The sequence below is a fragment of the Pleurodeles waltl genome, chromosome 12, assembly GCF_031143425.1.
Source record: "Pleurodeles waltl isolate 20211129_DDA chromosome 12, aPleWal1.hap1.20221129, whole genome shotgun sequence".
In the NCBI taxonomy this organism is placed as follows: domain Eukaryota; kingdom Metazoa; phylum Chordata; class Amphibia; order Caudata; family Salamandridae; genus Pleurodeles; species Pleurodeles waltl.
Genome location: NC_090451.1, coordinates 29,847,608 through 29,864,194, shown reverse-complemented (window position 1 = coordinate 29,864,194; position 16,587 = coordinate 29,847,608). Strand labels below are relative to the sequence as shown.

General features: G+C 45.0%; 1 protein-coding gene across 2 annotated transcripts in view; it reads right to left on the bottom strand.

Annotated features, from left to right (window-relative positions):
* Positions 1-586: 586 nt before the first annotated feature.
* Positions 587-16,587, bottom strand: part of SPMAP2 (sperm microtubule associated protein 2) — a 53,892-nt gene continuing 37,891 nt past the window's right edge. For both annotated transcript variants that reach the window (XM_069217179.1, XM_069217180.1), the window contains exons 6-7: positions 11,491-11,668; positions 587-990 (exon numbers count right to left, since the gene is read on the bottom strand). In XM_069217179.1, the coding sequence (XP_069073280.1) occupies positions 743-990; positions 11,491-11,668 (426 nt within the window). In that variant the 3' untranslated portion in view covers positions 587-742. The remainder of the gene's footprint in view (positions 991-11,490; positions 11,669-16,587) is intronic.

The following is a 16,587-nucleotide window of genomic DNA, read 5'->3' as shown; positions in this document are numbered from 1 at the left end:
TTGTAGATATGCCCATAGTGAGCTAAGCTAGCTGCCGCTGTACCCAAACCACAAACAGCCACCTCCCAAGTGCAGGAACATGATAATCACAAACATGAAAAGAATGGAACTGTAGTTACTTATGTGTCTTTGTCAGTCTCAAATACAGAAGCACCCAGAAGTCAGACTGAGATTTTAAAAGGGCCTCTCTTGTGTATGTGTTTCCTGGGCCCCACTGCAGAACTCCTTACCCTTGGAGAACCAAAGAGGTAGTGTCAGTGGTACAGGAACCTGCTCACAGGCAGGTAAAGGTTGTATCATAGTCAAAATTGGAAGATGCTTGTTAATAAATATGTTAAGAAGATAGGGTTCTTGTGTGACACAAAACTCATGGTGATAAACTTGTTCCACACTTTTAAAGAGGGTCCCTGGCCAGTTCCTGGCTTTGACCACAATATGAGTGGTCAGAAAGGGATGAAGGGTTCTTTAGCCCCATACTTCTCAATGTGCTACTGAGTAAAGATCTGCTTGTCCACCTTACTGACAGAATATTTCTTCATATGCTATACCAAAACATTACTTATGATGTCATGCCCTGCACGTCACATGTTTTAGGGAGCTTTAATGCACATGACAGAAGAGTGAGTGAGTGGAGATTCAGGATCACTCACTGATCATACCACAAATACAGTATTCACGGAACCGTCAACCATCTTGTCTAACATATGGAGCGGCCACGTAGTGGATCTTTTTCTTTGTATGTTTAAATCTTTCTTTGACGTGTTTTGCGGGGAAGTGGGGTGCAGAGCTCCATGATCCGAGGTGAAGCTTCGGCATTCTTGGCTCCCTCAGGGATTCGGTAAGGATCATACCCTTCGAAAATAGATTTGCGCATCCTGTGCTTGGCCAGTTGGCAGACCCTATCCGAAGCCAGATGGTTCTTTGCCGATTCAGGCACCAGCCACTGCACTGACTTCTGATGGAGATACTGCGGGTGCTCAGACTTCGGTACTATCCAGCCGCAAGGAAAAGAAAGAGAGCAAACCACAGTCAGGTTCAACTTTTGAAATTCAATGCCCAAATTCACAGCTATCAAGCAAGTTATCATCATTCAGCAGAGTCTGAGGAAATTCAGTTATTTACGTAAACAACCATCCCTCTTTGAAGAGTTAAATTCACCATTTAGAATAAAAACTTTAGTTGTTCCATTCGATACTCCACTACAAATGTGAGAGCCTCCACACTTTTCCACAAAATGTTCATAAAGTGACAGCATTTCAGGATACAACTCCTGATCAGACATGATCCTATGAACAATTTATCAGTCGTCAACCATTGTGTAATTTCTTCTCTGTGATTGTGATCTGTGGACAGAGCTTAGTTACACCTGCGGATGTATTTACTTGTGCAGTTTTATGTAGTGTGACCATGACCCGGGGGCACTAGCACAGTTTACAGTACAACAGAAGGTGACGCTAGGTGAACAAATGAAAAGATAAAGCACAGGGTAGGACAGAGCCATGTCAAAATACAAACTGAGGGGGTGCAGAACCAGGAACGAAAGATGTTCAGATAAAGGGCAATATTAAATCTGAAAACACCACTCCAGGGCCCTTTTTGCTAGGTTCGTACTATGGAGGTAACCCATAGATATATACATGCAACAGTCAGTACAGTGTAATGCAAGGAAGCAGTGGTACATAAAACATGGAATGATAGCCAGAGTACTTTACAACAAGAATATAAATACATTAAGGAGAGAAAGGCATAATTATTTGAGATGTTCATTTCAATGGGGGCAAATGTTAGAAATTTCAGTGTGTAGATGACACAGACGTCATGGTGCATCACACCTTGGTTACATAAGTGGGAAACATCCAGGTACATACAAGAGGACAGTGTATGTTTTGCAAGGTTCATTTGAGGCGTAGGAGAGAGGAAAGGCCAGGAATTTGGGATAGGGCAATCAAAAGTAAATCGGGTGAGGTGACAAAATGATTTAACAGGGCAATTAGTTTAGGCCTATGCGGTAGCATCTTTGGAAAGTTGGAGTTTGAGTTCTTTCCTAAACAAAACCAGGGACTGACTAGTGAACAAGGTGGGGGAGGGGGTCCAAATTCTAATCACACTGACTGAGAAGGACTGAGCCATTGTGCACTTTTTGTTGAATGAAGGTTGTTCTAAGAGAAGCGTTTCTGCACTGAGGAACAACCGCTTAAGAAGGTCAGCTTGTTAGTCAGGTAGCGAGGAATAACAGAGTGGATAACCTTATGTGTGATGCAAGCAGTGGGGTATATGGATGTAACATCAATGGGGATTTATAAAGGCATATGTAGCATTGGTGAAATGTGATTACATTTACTACTTCCAGTTAAAACAAAATGAGCCACAGCAAACAGGCCTGCCTTTGGAGGGACAAAATAACCTTTACGTCAGCCTGTCAACATAGATCTCAGTAGGCAATTAATAATAGCGCCAGGGACTTGACTAAAGGGTTTAGACCTTAATTTGAGATGAAGTGATGGATTCCACACAAAAGTCTCAGTTTAAACCATGCACTCTTGGCCATAAAGTTCATTTGAGGTTGGATGCTAAGTATTTTGTCCAAAGAGACACCCAGAAATTTAGCACTATTAATGAAAGTAAATTTCCAATAACAAATATGAAAAGAATCAACCCAGTATTGGACTGCTGTGCCAGAATGAGTTTGTGAAGTGAAGAAACATTTGGTGTTTGATGGGTTCATCTACAAGTGGTGGGCAGTCATGCATTCTTGTTCGTTTGTTAGTTTTAGGGTAAGAACTGGGCACTGTTGGGAGAGAAGATCTTAAGTAAGAGATGTGTATCAAGCATTCTGGTGATACACAATTCCTAAGATCCCGACTAAGGCTCCAAGTTATTATATATATTGAGTAAAGAGAGGAGAGCTCAGGCCAAGATAGAGCCTTGAGGAACACCCTGTGACCAAAGGACTGAGCTTGAGAAGCAGCAGTTACCAAGTTTCACTTGCTGAGATCGGTTGGTCAGGAAAGAAACAAACCAATTTAGGATTGTACTATCAACGCCCACACACTATGTTCTTCCTGAAGGACACAAGGGATTCAAACATCTTAGTGGGTGCCCAAGATCGATAGAGAATTGGATTATTTTTAGCAGTGTCTCGCCGAGTTGTCGGAGGTTGTCCTTTCATTTAAACTAATTGCAAATGCTAAATCACTGTAGTCTGCCCTGGATTCCATTCTAGGACCCTCATCATAAGGTCTGTGTAATACCTGGTTCGTCCAGAAAATAACTGACACTTGCGCCATCTGTAACTTTTGATACAGCATGCCTGCATAACTTGTGACAGAGCCCTTATGTCTGCAGGAGTATATCAAATACTTTTCCAAGTCATCTAATTTCCAGATCTTTTTTTCAAGAAAACTTGTGTAATTTATTCTGCTGCTGTCAGGTTAGTCATGGATATTTGGTGCATGCTAAGTGGAGGTACGCAGTGTGGGGAAGGTATCAAAATCCTTGGTTGTTCACTGCTGCTCTGCTGAGACCTGCAAGAAGATCATATCACTTCCATTCTGCATTCACTTGGTGGGTTCTTCAATGAAGTCAGGCATCTAATTAACATTGGATGCTAGGCTCATAAAGCCAATCATCTGTATTTTCCATATTTTCTTTGTATGAACCATTGATCCACTATGGTGGATTCAAGTGCCGCCCGGAGTTGGTTTATTTGCACCTGGTAGTTCACAAAATTCTCTATGTAGAAGCTTCTCACTTTTCTCTGTGTTTGCAGCCACATGTTAGCACCTAGTAGATTTTAAAACCAAAACAAACTACTTGATGCTGGGGGAAAATGTGAAGGTCTGTTCAATCAGTATTTTACGACATAGTTCTACATAGCTGTCTGATGCCTTTGGCATTGTAGGCATTTTATAAATGTGCCAAAAAATGATTTGCTATGTAGATGCTCTGTAAAGTTTCTTTTCATGGGTGATGTGTGATGTTCCTTTTCTGTTGCTGAACTACTGTCTCTTTTATCTCAGATAGGTGATCTGTGATAATGTCCCTTCATGAAGGTCAGCTTTTACTTCGCTACTTCCAGCTGATAGATACCTCTTCTTGTGTTCTTGTCGGTCCGTCGTGTAATCTATTTGTGTCCCTGCCTGGGAGTTATGTACTATTTTCACGTGTATCCAGGAATGCCCTATTCAGTGGGTGAAGGAATGTGTTGCCACCCATGGATGTTTGGCGTTAGTAATGTTTCCTCGTGTGGATTACCACTGATGTCACACCTGTGCACCATGAGAGCTTTCCCCCTTATGTATGTGATCTGTCAACTAGTTCCTTCTTGTGTGAAACTTTCCTCCTGGGGATTTGTGACAGACAAAAAGCAACCTGCAACCACCAACATAACTCAAAGGTCAGCAATGCATGAAAGGGGAAGGGATATCCTATGAAAACCATGCTGGGTGGCATATGGCACCTAAGGAGGAAGGAAACAAGGGCACAGAAAAGAAAATATATCCGCCACCACCAACATAATATGGTGTCCAGTGCAATATCCAAACTAAGGAAATGGAGGCAGCGGATAGTGATATGAGCTATGGTTTGGCAAAATGATGGAGTACACACTATGTAGCAGGGAAACAGAAGTCAGGAGTGACATTGTGGTCATAGAGGTTAAAGTCAACCTGGCGGGAGCACAGAAGCCAAGGCCATCAAGAAGCAGCAGATACAGGACAAGTGCATGGCTGTTGGGGCCAGGATCACCCTGTGCTTACAACCAAGGTCATGGCCAGGAATCTGAAACAGCAGGGCAGTGGTATGGCTCCACCTGCACTGGCAGAACCCTTCAGAGCTCTATGACTCCATGTTAGGCGTTGGTACATGCGTCGGGATGGAGAAAGAACAATGAAGTAATGAGGACACTGAAGAAGGTTTAGAGTATTACAAAGTAGTATGAGATTCAAGGCTAGGAGGGTAAATATTAAAGACTTAGAAACATGCCTTTGAAAAAGCTTAAATATTTATCAGGAAATGTAATATTATGACCAGTAGCCTGAAATAAAATGATTAAAAAAATAAGAGTTGCGAAAGTGACAACTTGTTCACTGAAAAAAAATCAACAGAAATGAGGTTTTCTGCTCTCCTTAATTTATAGGCCTGTGTTGTCCTTCCACGTCCAGGTATATACCATAGTAGAAAAGCACTTTGACCTGAAGCCATGGCTCCCTTTCTCCATACTTAAAAGATTAGGATTGAAAAGTGGCTTTGAGTGGGGGTGGTAGTGTGGAAGCTACATGAAGAACTGCTTTGGGTAAATGGATAGAAAAACTGTATAGATCTTATTATGGTGATTAACTCTTAGGAACTACCAGGTCAGGATCGTGAAAGATCTTGCATAAGCGTGACTCTCAGGGGTGGTCAAGCGCACCACATTGTTAAGACAGTGACGAGTATAGCATCATACACATGCGCCTCTGGCTTCTCTTTGTAAAGCCTGGCGTGCAACTGTAATAAGAGGAGATCACCAGTAGCATGAAGCCTGCTTTGCACAGAGCACAAACTCCCCAGTAAGCTAGGAAAAGTCCAGGAAGGAGGAACTCTGGGTTTTCCTAAAAGGAGACACCATCCTAAACTGGCTACTAGTACAGTTAGTTTCATGAGTACAGGTTACCTTCTTCCTGGACCTTAAAACTTGTCTGTTTGCTGCATTGTATTCTGAATCTCATCCTTCCAGTGTTTGCTTCTCTTTGCAGTCCATAACATCAGCTTCAAATGGTTACTTTAGCCTAAAAAATCATTCCAAGTCATTCAAAATTACTCGGGAAGAAAGCTACACACCCGTGGCAAACACACAGATGTTTCAAAGCATGGTTTATCTAAAACTCAACTTTAGGGCCCAAGGTTACATTCATTGTCCAATTCTTGCCTGAAGCATGTGGCATAGACAAACTTGCTTCGTTGCAGACCAATAAGATAGGTCACAAAGCTCTGTTATAATGCTGTATGACACCACTAATAAACAGACAGGGAGAGTGATCTGGGAGAATGCGGGTCTGGTTGCTAGAAAGGGAAACACAGGAGTAACCTAAAGTTTGAATGGGAGATCAGAGTGAAAAGTTGCAATGCACGTGGGCAGCGATTAATATTGTCTTGTAAAAATGCTTACGGTCACAGCACTTGGAAACCGGTGTCCCTGATCTGAGATTATTAGGTGCTTGTTAGAAGAAGGCACATTTACTGCACCTTACAGTACAGAAGAAAGAGGAGATTGGCCATTCTCTGACTAAGGAGGAACTGAGGCTCCCCTTTAGGACTTATGAAACAGGGTAAGACCCCTGAACGTGATGGACTACCCATACAGATTTAGAGAAAGCACTCTGGGGACCTCATTCACATGCTACATGAGGTGAGCCCTGAGTCAAAAGTGGAAAGGCTTCTTGACTCAGTGCAAGAGGCACTACTTGTAGCTGTTCCCAAACTGGGGAATAATCTGGAGGACTTCCAATCTGATCATCCTTTATGAATACTAACATCCTCAGTGGAGCTGTAACTAAATGAGTGCTTACTTTGAGATCCAGCTTAATACATTCCAATCAGTTAGGGTTCACACCATGACTTATTACTATACATGTTGTAAGAATACTGGCACATGTGAATTTATTCCAATATGTGTCCAAGGGTGAATATTCAGTGTTATTTGTAGATATTGAGAAGGTACATGACACCTTTGCTCGGAATTTCTGTTTCAGGTTAGACAAGTTTAATTTTGACTCCTACATTCTGAAATGTATATGCTTCCTCTAGTCAAAACCACAGGTGCCACTCAGACCAGATGACATAATACCTAATTCATGGGTGATCGAATGTGGTAACTGCTAGGTTTGTCCATTGTCACCATTGTTGTTTGCTCTGGTAATGGAGCCACTAGCTAGTGTGTTGCAGCATTAAATGAAAGACAGTAACATACAGGTGACTGTTATCGACTATATAGCAACATAATTAAAAGATCCTTTGCTTTAAGTGTTGAATCTTAACTATCCTGGATGAATCCGAAGGACAATTGGAACTCTGTACTAATAGGTCCAAAAACTGGATTCTCACTTACAATGCCTTATTTTAGTGATGAACCCATTGCTGTAGTAGTGACACAGTGTTCTCGACATTATGAACAAGACATGGTCCTTTTTAGAGTCGTGGGTACACCTCTAACCCCTCCACTGTGTCTATCCTGCCAGCTCTGCTCCCCTTGTACCAATAATTACATCCAAAAACCTATAACTAACCTCTATCATCACCAGCTGTCGAGTGTCTTCACCACAACTTACCCCTCCAAATCTAGTCTTGCCATTTCCCCACGAACCTGAACCACCCACCACTACTTCTGTTTTTCAGCAGTTCTTTTGTCCTCACCACACCTTTCTTTGTATTGTCCTTCCACCGTCATCCTCATCCAGGAAATGATCTCCCACCCTCCTCATACATCTGCTGCCGCTATTCGCCCTATGATCCTTTCCCCACAAAACCCCCTCTCCCCTGTTAATCCATCTAACCCAACCATTCTACCCTACCCTGTCCCAAAAGCTAATCGCCTTCTACTCTAGAACTCCATCACCATCCCAACGCTCTCCACCTCAATATCTACCTCAGGCCACCCCCTTGTTCACCACCTCATGGCCCTTATTTTTTTTATCTATTCACCACTTTTGCCTCTTTCTCCCACGCACTTCCTGCCATCCTTGACCTTACATTCCTAACCACACATAGTTTCCACCCTGTAGCAAGGTGGAGGTATTATGTGGTATGGCTGGGGAGTCTTAACTCAGTCCTGGTAGAGTGGCAAAGAGAGGTCAGACAACTTAGCGGAACATGTGCTAAGCATTTCAAAGCACCAACATTGACAATAGGTAATTGACACGATTTGAGAGACTTCCAACACCAATTTATAAGTTTTAGAAGTCTATCTCTGCCCTTCACTGAGAATAACTCCCAAAGTAGAGAGCCCCAGTGTTGGCGACCTACCTTCCTCATGTTTGCAAGCCCTCTTAAAGGCTGCAAGTCATTTTTCAATGTCAAAGTCATCACCATCACTATACTTTGGGACAATACCTTTGGTGATCCTAGGGTCTACAGACTCATTTCTTTCCCTATTTACTTTGCTGCTACTATCTTTGGGAACTAGGTCCAATTTAACCATTCTCTCTTCAAGGGCTAGACTCCTCTATTCGAGCTCAAGCTTTCTCTCCTCCAAGGAGATACACTGCAGCTTGTTCTCAATAGTCCTAACCACCCTGCCAGTGGGGGGACTACTAAAGTGACCTTTGTCATTTCCCATTGGTGAGGGGGTCCTGGGGAAGGGTTGAGGATCATGGTCCTCCCCTCCCTCTTCTTCATTTTCTGAAGCAAGTGTATCTTCCTCCACCTCTACAGGTTCGCCTTCAGAGGAAGAAGCCTCTTCCCTATCCTGGTTTCCTCTTAAGCGTTGAGGGTGTTTTCAAGGTCCTCTCTTTTGACTGTAGCTCTAAAACTAAAGCCTCTAACTTTGCACAAAGCTCTAAGGTCATTCATCTTAAGAGCTGGCCAATGTACGTATTGAGGTTCTGTTCACTCTCAATTGTGTCTAGTTTATCTAAGAAGTTGGGTACTTAATAAAAACGTTTCTTTTCCTTTAACACACTTGCCCTAACGTTTTAGATACCTTTAACTTTTGTGTACTATTGGAATGGGGATGTAACACAGGGCCCTAGCAATTCCAATTAAAACTCAACTTTTGGGGTCTAACGACAATTGAGAATTTCTTGTGTACAACACAAAATACTTATGTCTAAGTGGTGAAGTGAAACACAAATTCAAGATCCCACAACTGAAACACCAATGTAGTACGGTGGAAGTATTATGTGGAATGACAGGGGAGTCTTACCATGTAATACTAACACAATACCCAAAAGTGGACCTTGGATTCACCCTTCGTAAACCTTAGCTCAGTTCTGGTAAAGTGGCAAAGAGCAGTCAGGCTACTTAGAGGAACAAGTGTTAAGTATTTCACAGCACCAACATGGATGATATGTAATTGACACAGCTCGAGAGAAACCTCGCACCAATTTATCAAAATAAAGCTTATTTTTATAAAATTTTAGACACCAAAACAAAGTCAGTGCATAAAGGATAACCAGAATTTTCAGTTTTAAAGCATTAAATGAATCAATACTTTGCAGAGCTGTCAAACTCTATTGTTGCGGTTAATGGGAGAAAACACAGTATGCAATCAGACACTTGTGGGGTGAGCTCCATGGAACCCACTTGGAATTAAGGTCCTGCGAGCCCAGAGAACAAGTCTCAACATTTAGTACAATTTTACCTGGCTTGGGGAGCTAGGATGCAGAGGCGTGCTGGCTGTCCTTGGTACTGACAGCAGGACTCACAGTTTTCAAATGGACACCGTGACAAAAAGATACTTACGTGTCAAGTTCAACTAAGCCCTTTGGAGTTGGCCTTGGACTAGGAATCACCAGGCAGAACAGCTCTGCCTAGCTCGGACCTCTCAGGTGCAGAGGTGCTCCTGCCTATCCTTGGTGCTGAACGGAATCTGAAGGTGCTCTCTTTACCAGGAGGGGCAACGCAGGCTAAAAAGGAGATGCACAGGCTGAACAACGGAGCCACAGAGATGGATTGTTGAACAGTGATGATGAATGCTTGGGCCTGGAGCGTCGAGTAAAGCAGGTTGTAGTCGCACTGACCACCAAACCTTGGAGCGATTGGAGAAATCTTCTTTCAGAGGACCAGGGGAACAATGTAGGAAGCTGAGCCTCACTGAGGATCGGGTTTGCACTTTTCTGAAGGCGCTTGGCCAGTCACTTTCGGAGCCTGTAGACAGTAATTCAGTGGTCATGGAAGTGCTGCGGTCCTGCGGTCATCAGGGGACTAGTACCTCTAGCCCTAGGGAGTTCTGGGGAACGGGTACGGTTGCAGAGAGGTTCACCTTCCTTTTGAAACCTTTTCTGGTACAGGGAGAGTTGAAATCCAGCGGGTGCAGATTGGCTACCACAGGTGCAGAGCTTCACACCTTTTGTCCGTGGAGTACTGCCTTGTAGTGTACTCGGGTCTTTTCTTGGTTCACAACAGATCTGAGGTTCTGGTGTCAGGCGTGTCCCTTAAATCCTTGATTTTTGACATGCTACCACAGGGCCATATGTTAGAACATATATGTCCACGCTCATAACATGATGCACCCTGCCTTCTGGGCTATAAGAGGCCTACCTTAGAGGTGACTGACTCATGCTACGGGCAGTGAGGGGACTCTGCCTGCACATGGTGTGTACAGAGTATAACTTGAGCAGATGAGCTGCTCGTGGATGGCTGACATGGCAGCCCCGCAGACTTTACTTTTACTCGGTTCACTCAGGGTGGCACAATCAGTGCTGCAGCCATGGTGACCCCTTTACCATCTCTGCCCCGGATACCACTAGTACCATTTACTAGGGCCTTATAGAGGTGGTAAAGTTCTTGCCAACTGGGTTTTTCAAATCACAGTTACAATTTAAGGGAATGAGCACTGGGGACCAATTTTGCAGGTCCCAGTGCACTTTCAGATAAAAAACAGCAGCATCAAGCAGCAAAAAGTGGGAGATGACCAGTGCTTAATTTGACTAGTGCTTTCTGGTGCGGGTACGGGCACTTAATTTTGAGGGCCAGCACTTATTTTTCTGCTTCAAGTATTTACTGTGAGCAAAAGACGCATATAGGAAAGACGGACGAAGAGAAAAATGAAAAAGCGCAAAAAAGGAAGAAAGCAGAAAGCTGGTAGAAAGCAGAAAGCTGCAAGAGTGAGCCGAAGGGGCAGTGAGTAGCTGTAAATGGATTAAAGAGGCCCGAGATGGCTTTAGTTTAGGATTACGCTGCCTTCCTACTCGCACTTTTAATTGCATCAGCTGTGTGCTTCAGAGGGGAGTTTTGGGCACAGCACATTTTTATTTACATATTAAGCACTGGAGGTGACCATCCAAAAGGGGGACTTTACAACACCCCCCCCCCATCAGCCCTGCCCCAATCCATGGCCCCGGCTAAAGCCCTTACGTACAACTGATGTAATTACCAACATCCCACTCTCTTCACCATACAATCTAGATCCTACTCCACCTCCCCACAGCCTTGGCTTTTCTGTTTCCATCGTGAAACTCCCATCTTCCAAGTTCACCGTCTGTGTTGCCTTTTCTCCTCACAGTCTCCTTCCTACCCTCCCTTACATTACCACACGATTCATCTTCATCACCTCAATGCCCTTGCCCACCTACTGTCGACTCCTCCATTCATCTAAATCCCCAGCCTTCCTTGCCTCGTACAAACAACAGTCTCAAGAACACCCTCCAGCAGTAGTAATAGGCCAAGTACGTGGCCAATGTCACACTATAAAAAATGTGTGGCGTGAATGAAAAGAAAATGATTACAGTCTTATTTTTTTAAAGAGTCGCAAAACGTTCCTCTGGCACATACCAGGCACCAAAAGTGACTTACCTGCCAGGAGTTCAGCTTTGCTTATGAGCTCTTGCTTGGAGTGTGTTACGGAGTGGCTGTCACCAGTGCTATGGTCTGCATCCTCAACTTCTTTCATCAAAGGTGCACTACGTGTTTTTGGCTTGGCCAGTTCAACAGTCCTTGGCCTGGGTGCAGCCGAGAGGGCTCCTTTGCTCACCTGCAACCAGTACACATGTATTTTAGAGTGGCAACTGCAATGTGTCATTGTAAGTAAATTATACTCTTCCTACTGCAAATAGGAAAGCTCATTTCCACCCTCGTAAAAATACAACCTAGTGTATGCTACTTCTGTGAAGTACTGGTCATACATCTGAAGACAATTACTTCTTTTCATGTAATATACTATTATGGGCAAGGTTTTAAGATTGTAAGAGGTGTTATTGCACATAGAAACAAAAGAAGCATTATTCAAAGTCCTTATAAAGTCTTCTTTGCGACCAATACTGCCCAGTCCTCGACCATACACTCAGGCATGTCTCCAACCCTCCTTTTAATGCCTCCATCCTTTTAGGAGTCTCAGGTACAAGAAACACGGTGCTTTGAGTACCCTACTTGATGGGGAAAGGAGAGTGTTTTCCATTTTCATACTTCTTGTCTCCTTGTGGGAAGAGTTAGGACAGTATTGTGATTTTGTGACAGCATATCAAGACAAATAATATATGAGACAGGCTCCAGGAGTCAGCAGTGGGGCACCCGCAAGGGGCAGGTAGGGCTATCTTGTCAGCCTTGCAATCCTATTTGTTCTCCACATTTGTATTTATGATGAACTGCGATTGCTTTTGCAGCTCCTGGTTCCCTTGCAAATAATACAGAATTGTTACCCCTAAGTAATAAGTTCATTATCATTGCGATTTTTGTTTCTGATGAGTACCCTATCTTGCTGCATGTACCACATTTAGAAATATCCCCTAATGTAAAATGGGATTTGGAAAGCTTCCAGGAGCTCATGCCTGGGGCACTCCTTGGTGCCAGTATAGTGCCAGCCCAGATCTGCCCTGGTGTCAAAGCTAGAAGTGAGGTTATATGGTCCATAAAGGCACAACTGGGGCTGGTGATCACTTCCACAGAAAGGTGGATGTGGAAGGGAGATCCGGAATCTATAAGAAGATACAACATCCATCTGACAAAATATCGCTGAAAGTTCAATAATTGTTTCTTCCGGTGGATACTTCTTCTGGCAGACTCCTTACCTGGAAAGATGCCCCTGAAAGGGGAGTTTGAGGAAGACCACAATGTAGATCAAACCAAAGATTGCCCAAAACTAGCTTTACTCCCCAACGCACATTCTAGGCAGTAACAATGGGTAATCTATACAGTCGCGCCACTGATGGGTAATCTATACAGTCGCTCCACTGATGGATAATCTATACAGTTGCTCCACTGCAGAGGACTGAGACGGGTATCTCTGAAAAGGGAGTAGACACATCTGACCCACTCTTCGTGGAGTGGCTCCTTATCTGTTCTGGGGGGTCTGTGTGAACCAATTAAAAGCCAAATTTGATACAGAACACATCCCATCTGGATATTGTCCTATTCTTCTCTGGTGAGGAGCCATGAGCAGTTGTGCCTAACAACAAAACACCATTTAGATGGGTCACGAAGGGCTCGTACTGACATTTGCCTTGAATAATGAGGACATTGTTTTAAAAGTTAATGATTCCCGTGACAACATACTGGGAGAATCAATGAGAAAAAGTTTAAAACTTGTTACGAATTTGGCAGAAAAAACACCCAATAACACTGTTGTGGGTGGTGTCTTTGTGGAGACTGTAGGAAGCTGACTTGGTGTGTGGTGAGCAGCTATGGTGTTATCATCTTATACCAGGTCCAGGTATTCCCCTATTAGTAAGCTGTAGGCAGTGTCTAGGAAGTTAGGGTACTCTAGAGGTAGCTGTGGGTGAGCAGCCAAGACTTATCTAGGAGACATGCAAGGCGTATGCAATACCACTACAGTCACACAGCATTTACACACACGAAAGAACCACACAGTGTTACAAAAATAAAGGTCTTTTATCATAGTAACACAAATACTAAAATACTGTATAGGCAATACCCCACTAGCAGTTGAGTAAACACACTATTATATACACATTATAAGTCAGACATTAGCATAGCAAGCAATACCAAACAGTAAAACAATAGAAAATAGGGGAGGCCCTAGGGGGAGACCAAACCATATACTAAGTAAGTGGAATGCGAAAGGCAGTCCCCCACCCTAGGAAGTGGAATCTGTAGAGGGGAGCTGGAGGAACCAAGAGAGAAGAGGTAAGTACCTGTTTTTTCCCCAAACCCACAGGTAAACTTTGTAAAAGGACTGTGCAACACCCAAGCACGACAGGAATAAATCAAAGGTGGATTCTGACAGAAGAGGACCTGCAAAAGAAGGAGACCAAGTCCAGTTCGAGTTGGAGTGTCCTGATAGGGCAGGAGCCACTACCCACACTTCTGGAGATGCAGGACCTGATCGACGATGGAGACAAGGAGACCACTGCGCAGCACTGGAGCAGGAGAAGAGTTCCAGAAGTGATGCAGGCAAAGTCCCACCATGGATAAGAGTTGCAGTCAGTGGTGCTGGAAAACCGCCAACAAGCTTTGGCAAAGGCAAAAGTTACAGATGAAGAGTTGCAGAGCTGCCGAGGACCCGCAAGGTCCAGGGGGACTCAACCCAAGGAGGGGAGTCCCAGGTGACCCTCAGCAGTGAGGAGAGTCAGGAAACGAGGATGCAGCCCTCACACGCAACTCACAGGCAGCAGGCACGGGAGTCGCAGTGAGGCCCACACAGCACACCTGGAGAGGAGTCCCACGTCGATGGAGAAGCAGGCAGGAGACTGTGCTTTGCAAGGAAGAGTGGTGGAGGCCAGGGCTACACGAAGCCTGAAGAGCCAACAAGCCTTGGTAGCTGCAAGAGTCACGGTGCATATGGGTACTAACCTGCAAGGAGAGGCAAGGGCTCACCGTCTCCCAAGTTGGACCGATGGAAGAGAGGACCGAGGGGACCACTCCAGACCACCACTTGTGTTGCAGGATCCATGGAGTTTTGCAGGAGAGAAGATTCACGCAGCCGGTGGTCGTTGCAGTTGGTGCCTGTCGATGCAGGGGAGTGACTCCTTCACTCCAAGGAAGATTCCTTCTTACTTCTTGTGCAGGCTGAAGACTCATCGCCCTCAGGGGATGCACAGCCAGGGAAATGTTGCAGTTGCTGGAAGGAGCCAGAGAAACAATGTTGCACAGTGGAGTCGTTGCTGGAGTTGCAGATTGTCGGTTCCTGGAGGGTGCAGATGCAATCCTTCTGGCCAGAAGATGAATTAAACAATGCAGAGGAGTCCAGCTGGAATCTTGCACATCAAATCTGAAGACCCACCCTGAAGGGAGACCCTAAATAGCCCAAGAAGGGGGATTGGTCACCTCTAAGGGTGACTACCCATCAGGAGGGGGCTGTGATGACACCAGCCTGATCTGGCCACTCAGATGCTCCCATGGGCCGCTGCCTACCTTTTAATCAAGATGGCAGAATCAAGTGGCCTCCTGTAGGAGCTCTGGGCACCACCCCTGGGGTGGTGATGGACAGGAGAGTGGTCACTCCCCTTTCCACTGTCCAGTTTTGCGCCAGAGCAGGGACTGGTGGTCCCTTGACTGGTGCAAACAAGTTTCTGCAAGAAGGGCACCAAATGTGCCCTTCAAAGCATACCGGTGGCTTGGGAAGGTTACCCCTCCCAAGCCATGTAACACCTATTTCCAAAGGAAAAGGGTGTTGCCTCCCTCTCCCAAAAGGAAATCCTTTGTTCTGCCTTCCTCTGCTTGAGATGGTCAGGCAGCAGGAGGTCAGAAACCAGTCTGTGGGGTGGCAACAGTGTGGGCTTCCCAGAAAACCCCAGAAGACTGGTAGGAGCAATGCTGGGGCTCCTCTAAGGCAGTTCTTCCCAACCTGTGGTCCGGGGACCCCTGGGAATCCGCAAACCCTCCTCGGGGGGTCTGCGACTTAGAAAATTAAATAATATTAACAGATTAGGTCCCCAGCTTTCAGTAATCACTCAGTAGCGGGTCCCCAGATTCCAATAATGATTCAGTGGGGGTCACTGGGTTCCAGCAATGATAAAGTAGGGGTCCACAGATGTGAAAAGGTTGGGAACCACTGCTCTAAGGAGCCCCCAGAGTGCATGGAATCATACAACCAATACTTGCAACAGTATTGGGGTATGATTCCGACAAGTTTGATACCAAACATGCCCAGGTTCAGAGTTACCATTATGCAGCTGGACATAGGTAGTGACCTGTGTCCAGTACACGGGTACATCGGCTTCCCCGCACTTACTAAGTCCAGGAAAATGGAGCTGGAGTTCGTAAGGGCACCTCTGCTCATGCAGGGGTGCTCTCACACACAGGTACCTACACCCTGCCCTTTGGGCTAGGAGAGCCTGCTATAGGAGTGACTTACAGTGACCTGGTGTAGTGACCTGTAGTGAAAGGGTCCATGCACCTTTTCACGCAGGCTGCAAAGGCAGGCCTGCAGACACATTTTTCCTATGGGTGGCACAATACATGCTGCAGCCCATGGGGAACCCCGGTGCCCCATGCCCTATCCTAGGGACTTACATGGGGGCACCAGTATGCCAATTGCGGGTGTGCTAAGTCCTAAGCAACCACATTTAGAGGGAGAGAGCACAACCACTAGGGTCCTGGTCAGCAGGATCCCTGTGAACACAGTCAAAACACACTGACAGCAGGCACAAAATGGGGGTAACCATGCAAAAAAGAAGGTACATGTCTACATAGCCCCCCTCCCCCCAAACGAAGGACAATACGGCTAACCATGTCCAGTTCATTCTTCATTGTCAAAGTGGAAATATCTAGAGAGTCCATCTGCATTGGAGTGGTTACTCCCAGGTCCATGTTCCACTGTATACTCCATTCTCTGTAGGGATATGGACCACCTAAAAGGTTTGGGATTTTCACCTTTCATTTGTTTTAATCATAGGAGAGGGCTTGTGGTCTGTTTGAATAAGGAAGTGAGTGCCAAATAAGTATGGCCTCAGTTTCTTCAAAGCCCAGACCACAGCAAAGGTCTCCCTCCCAATT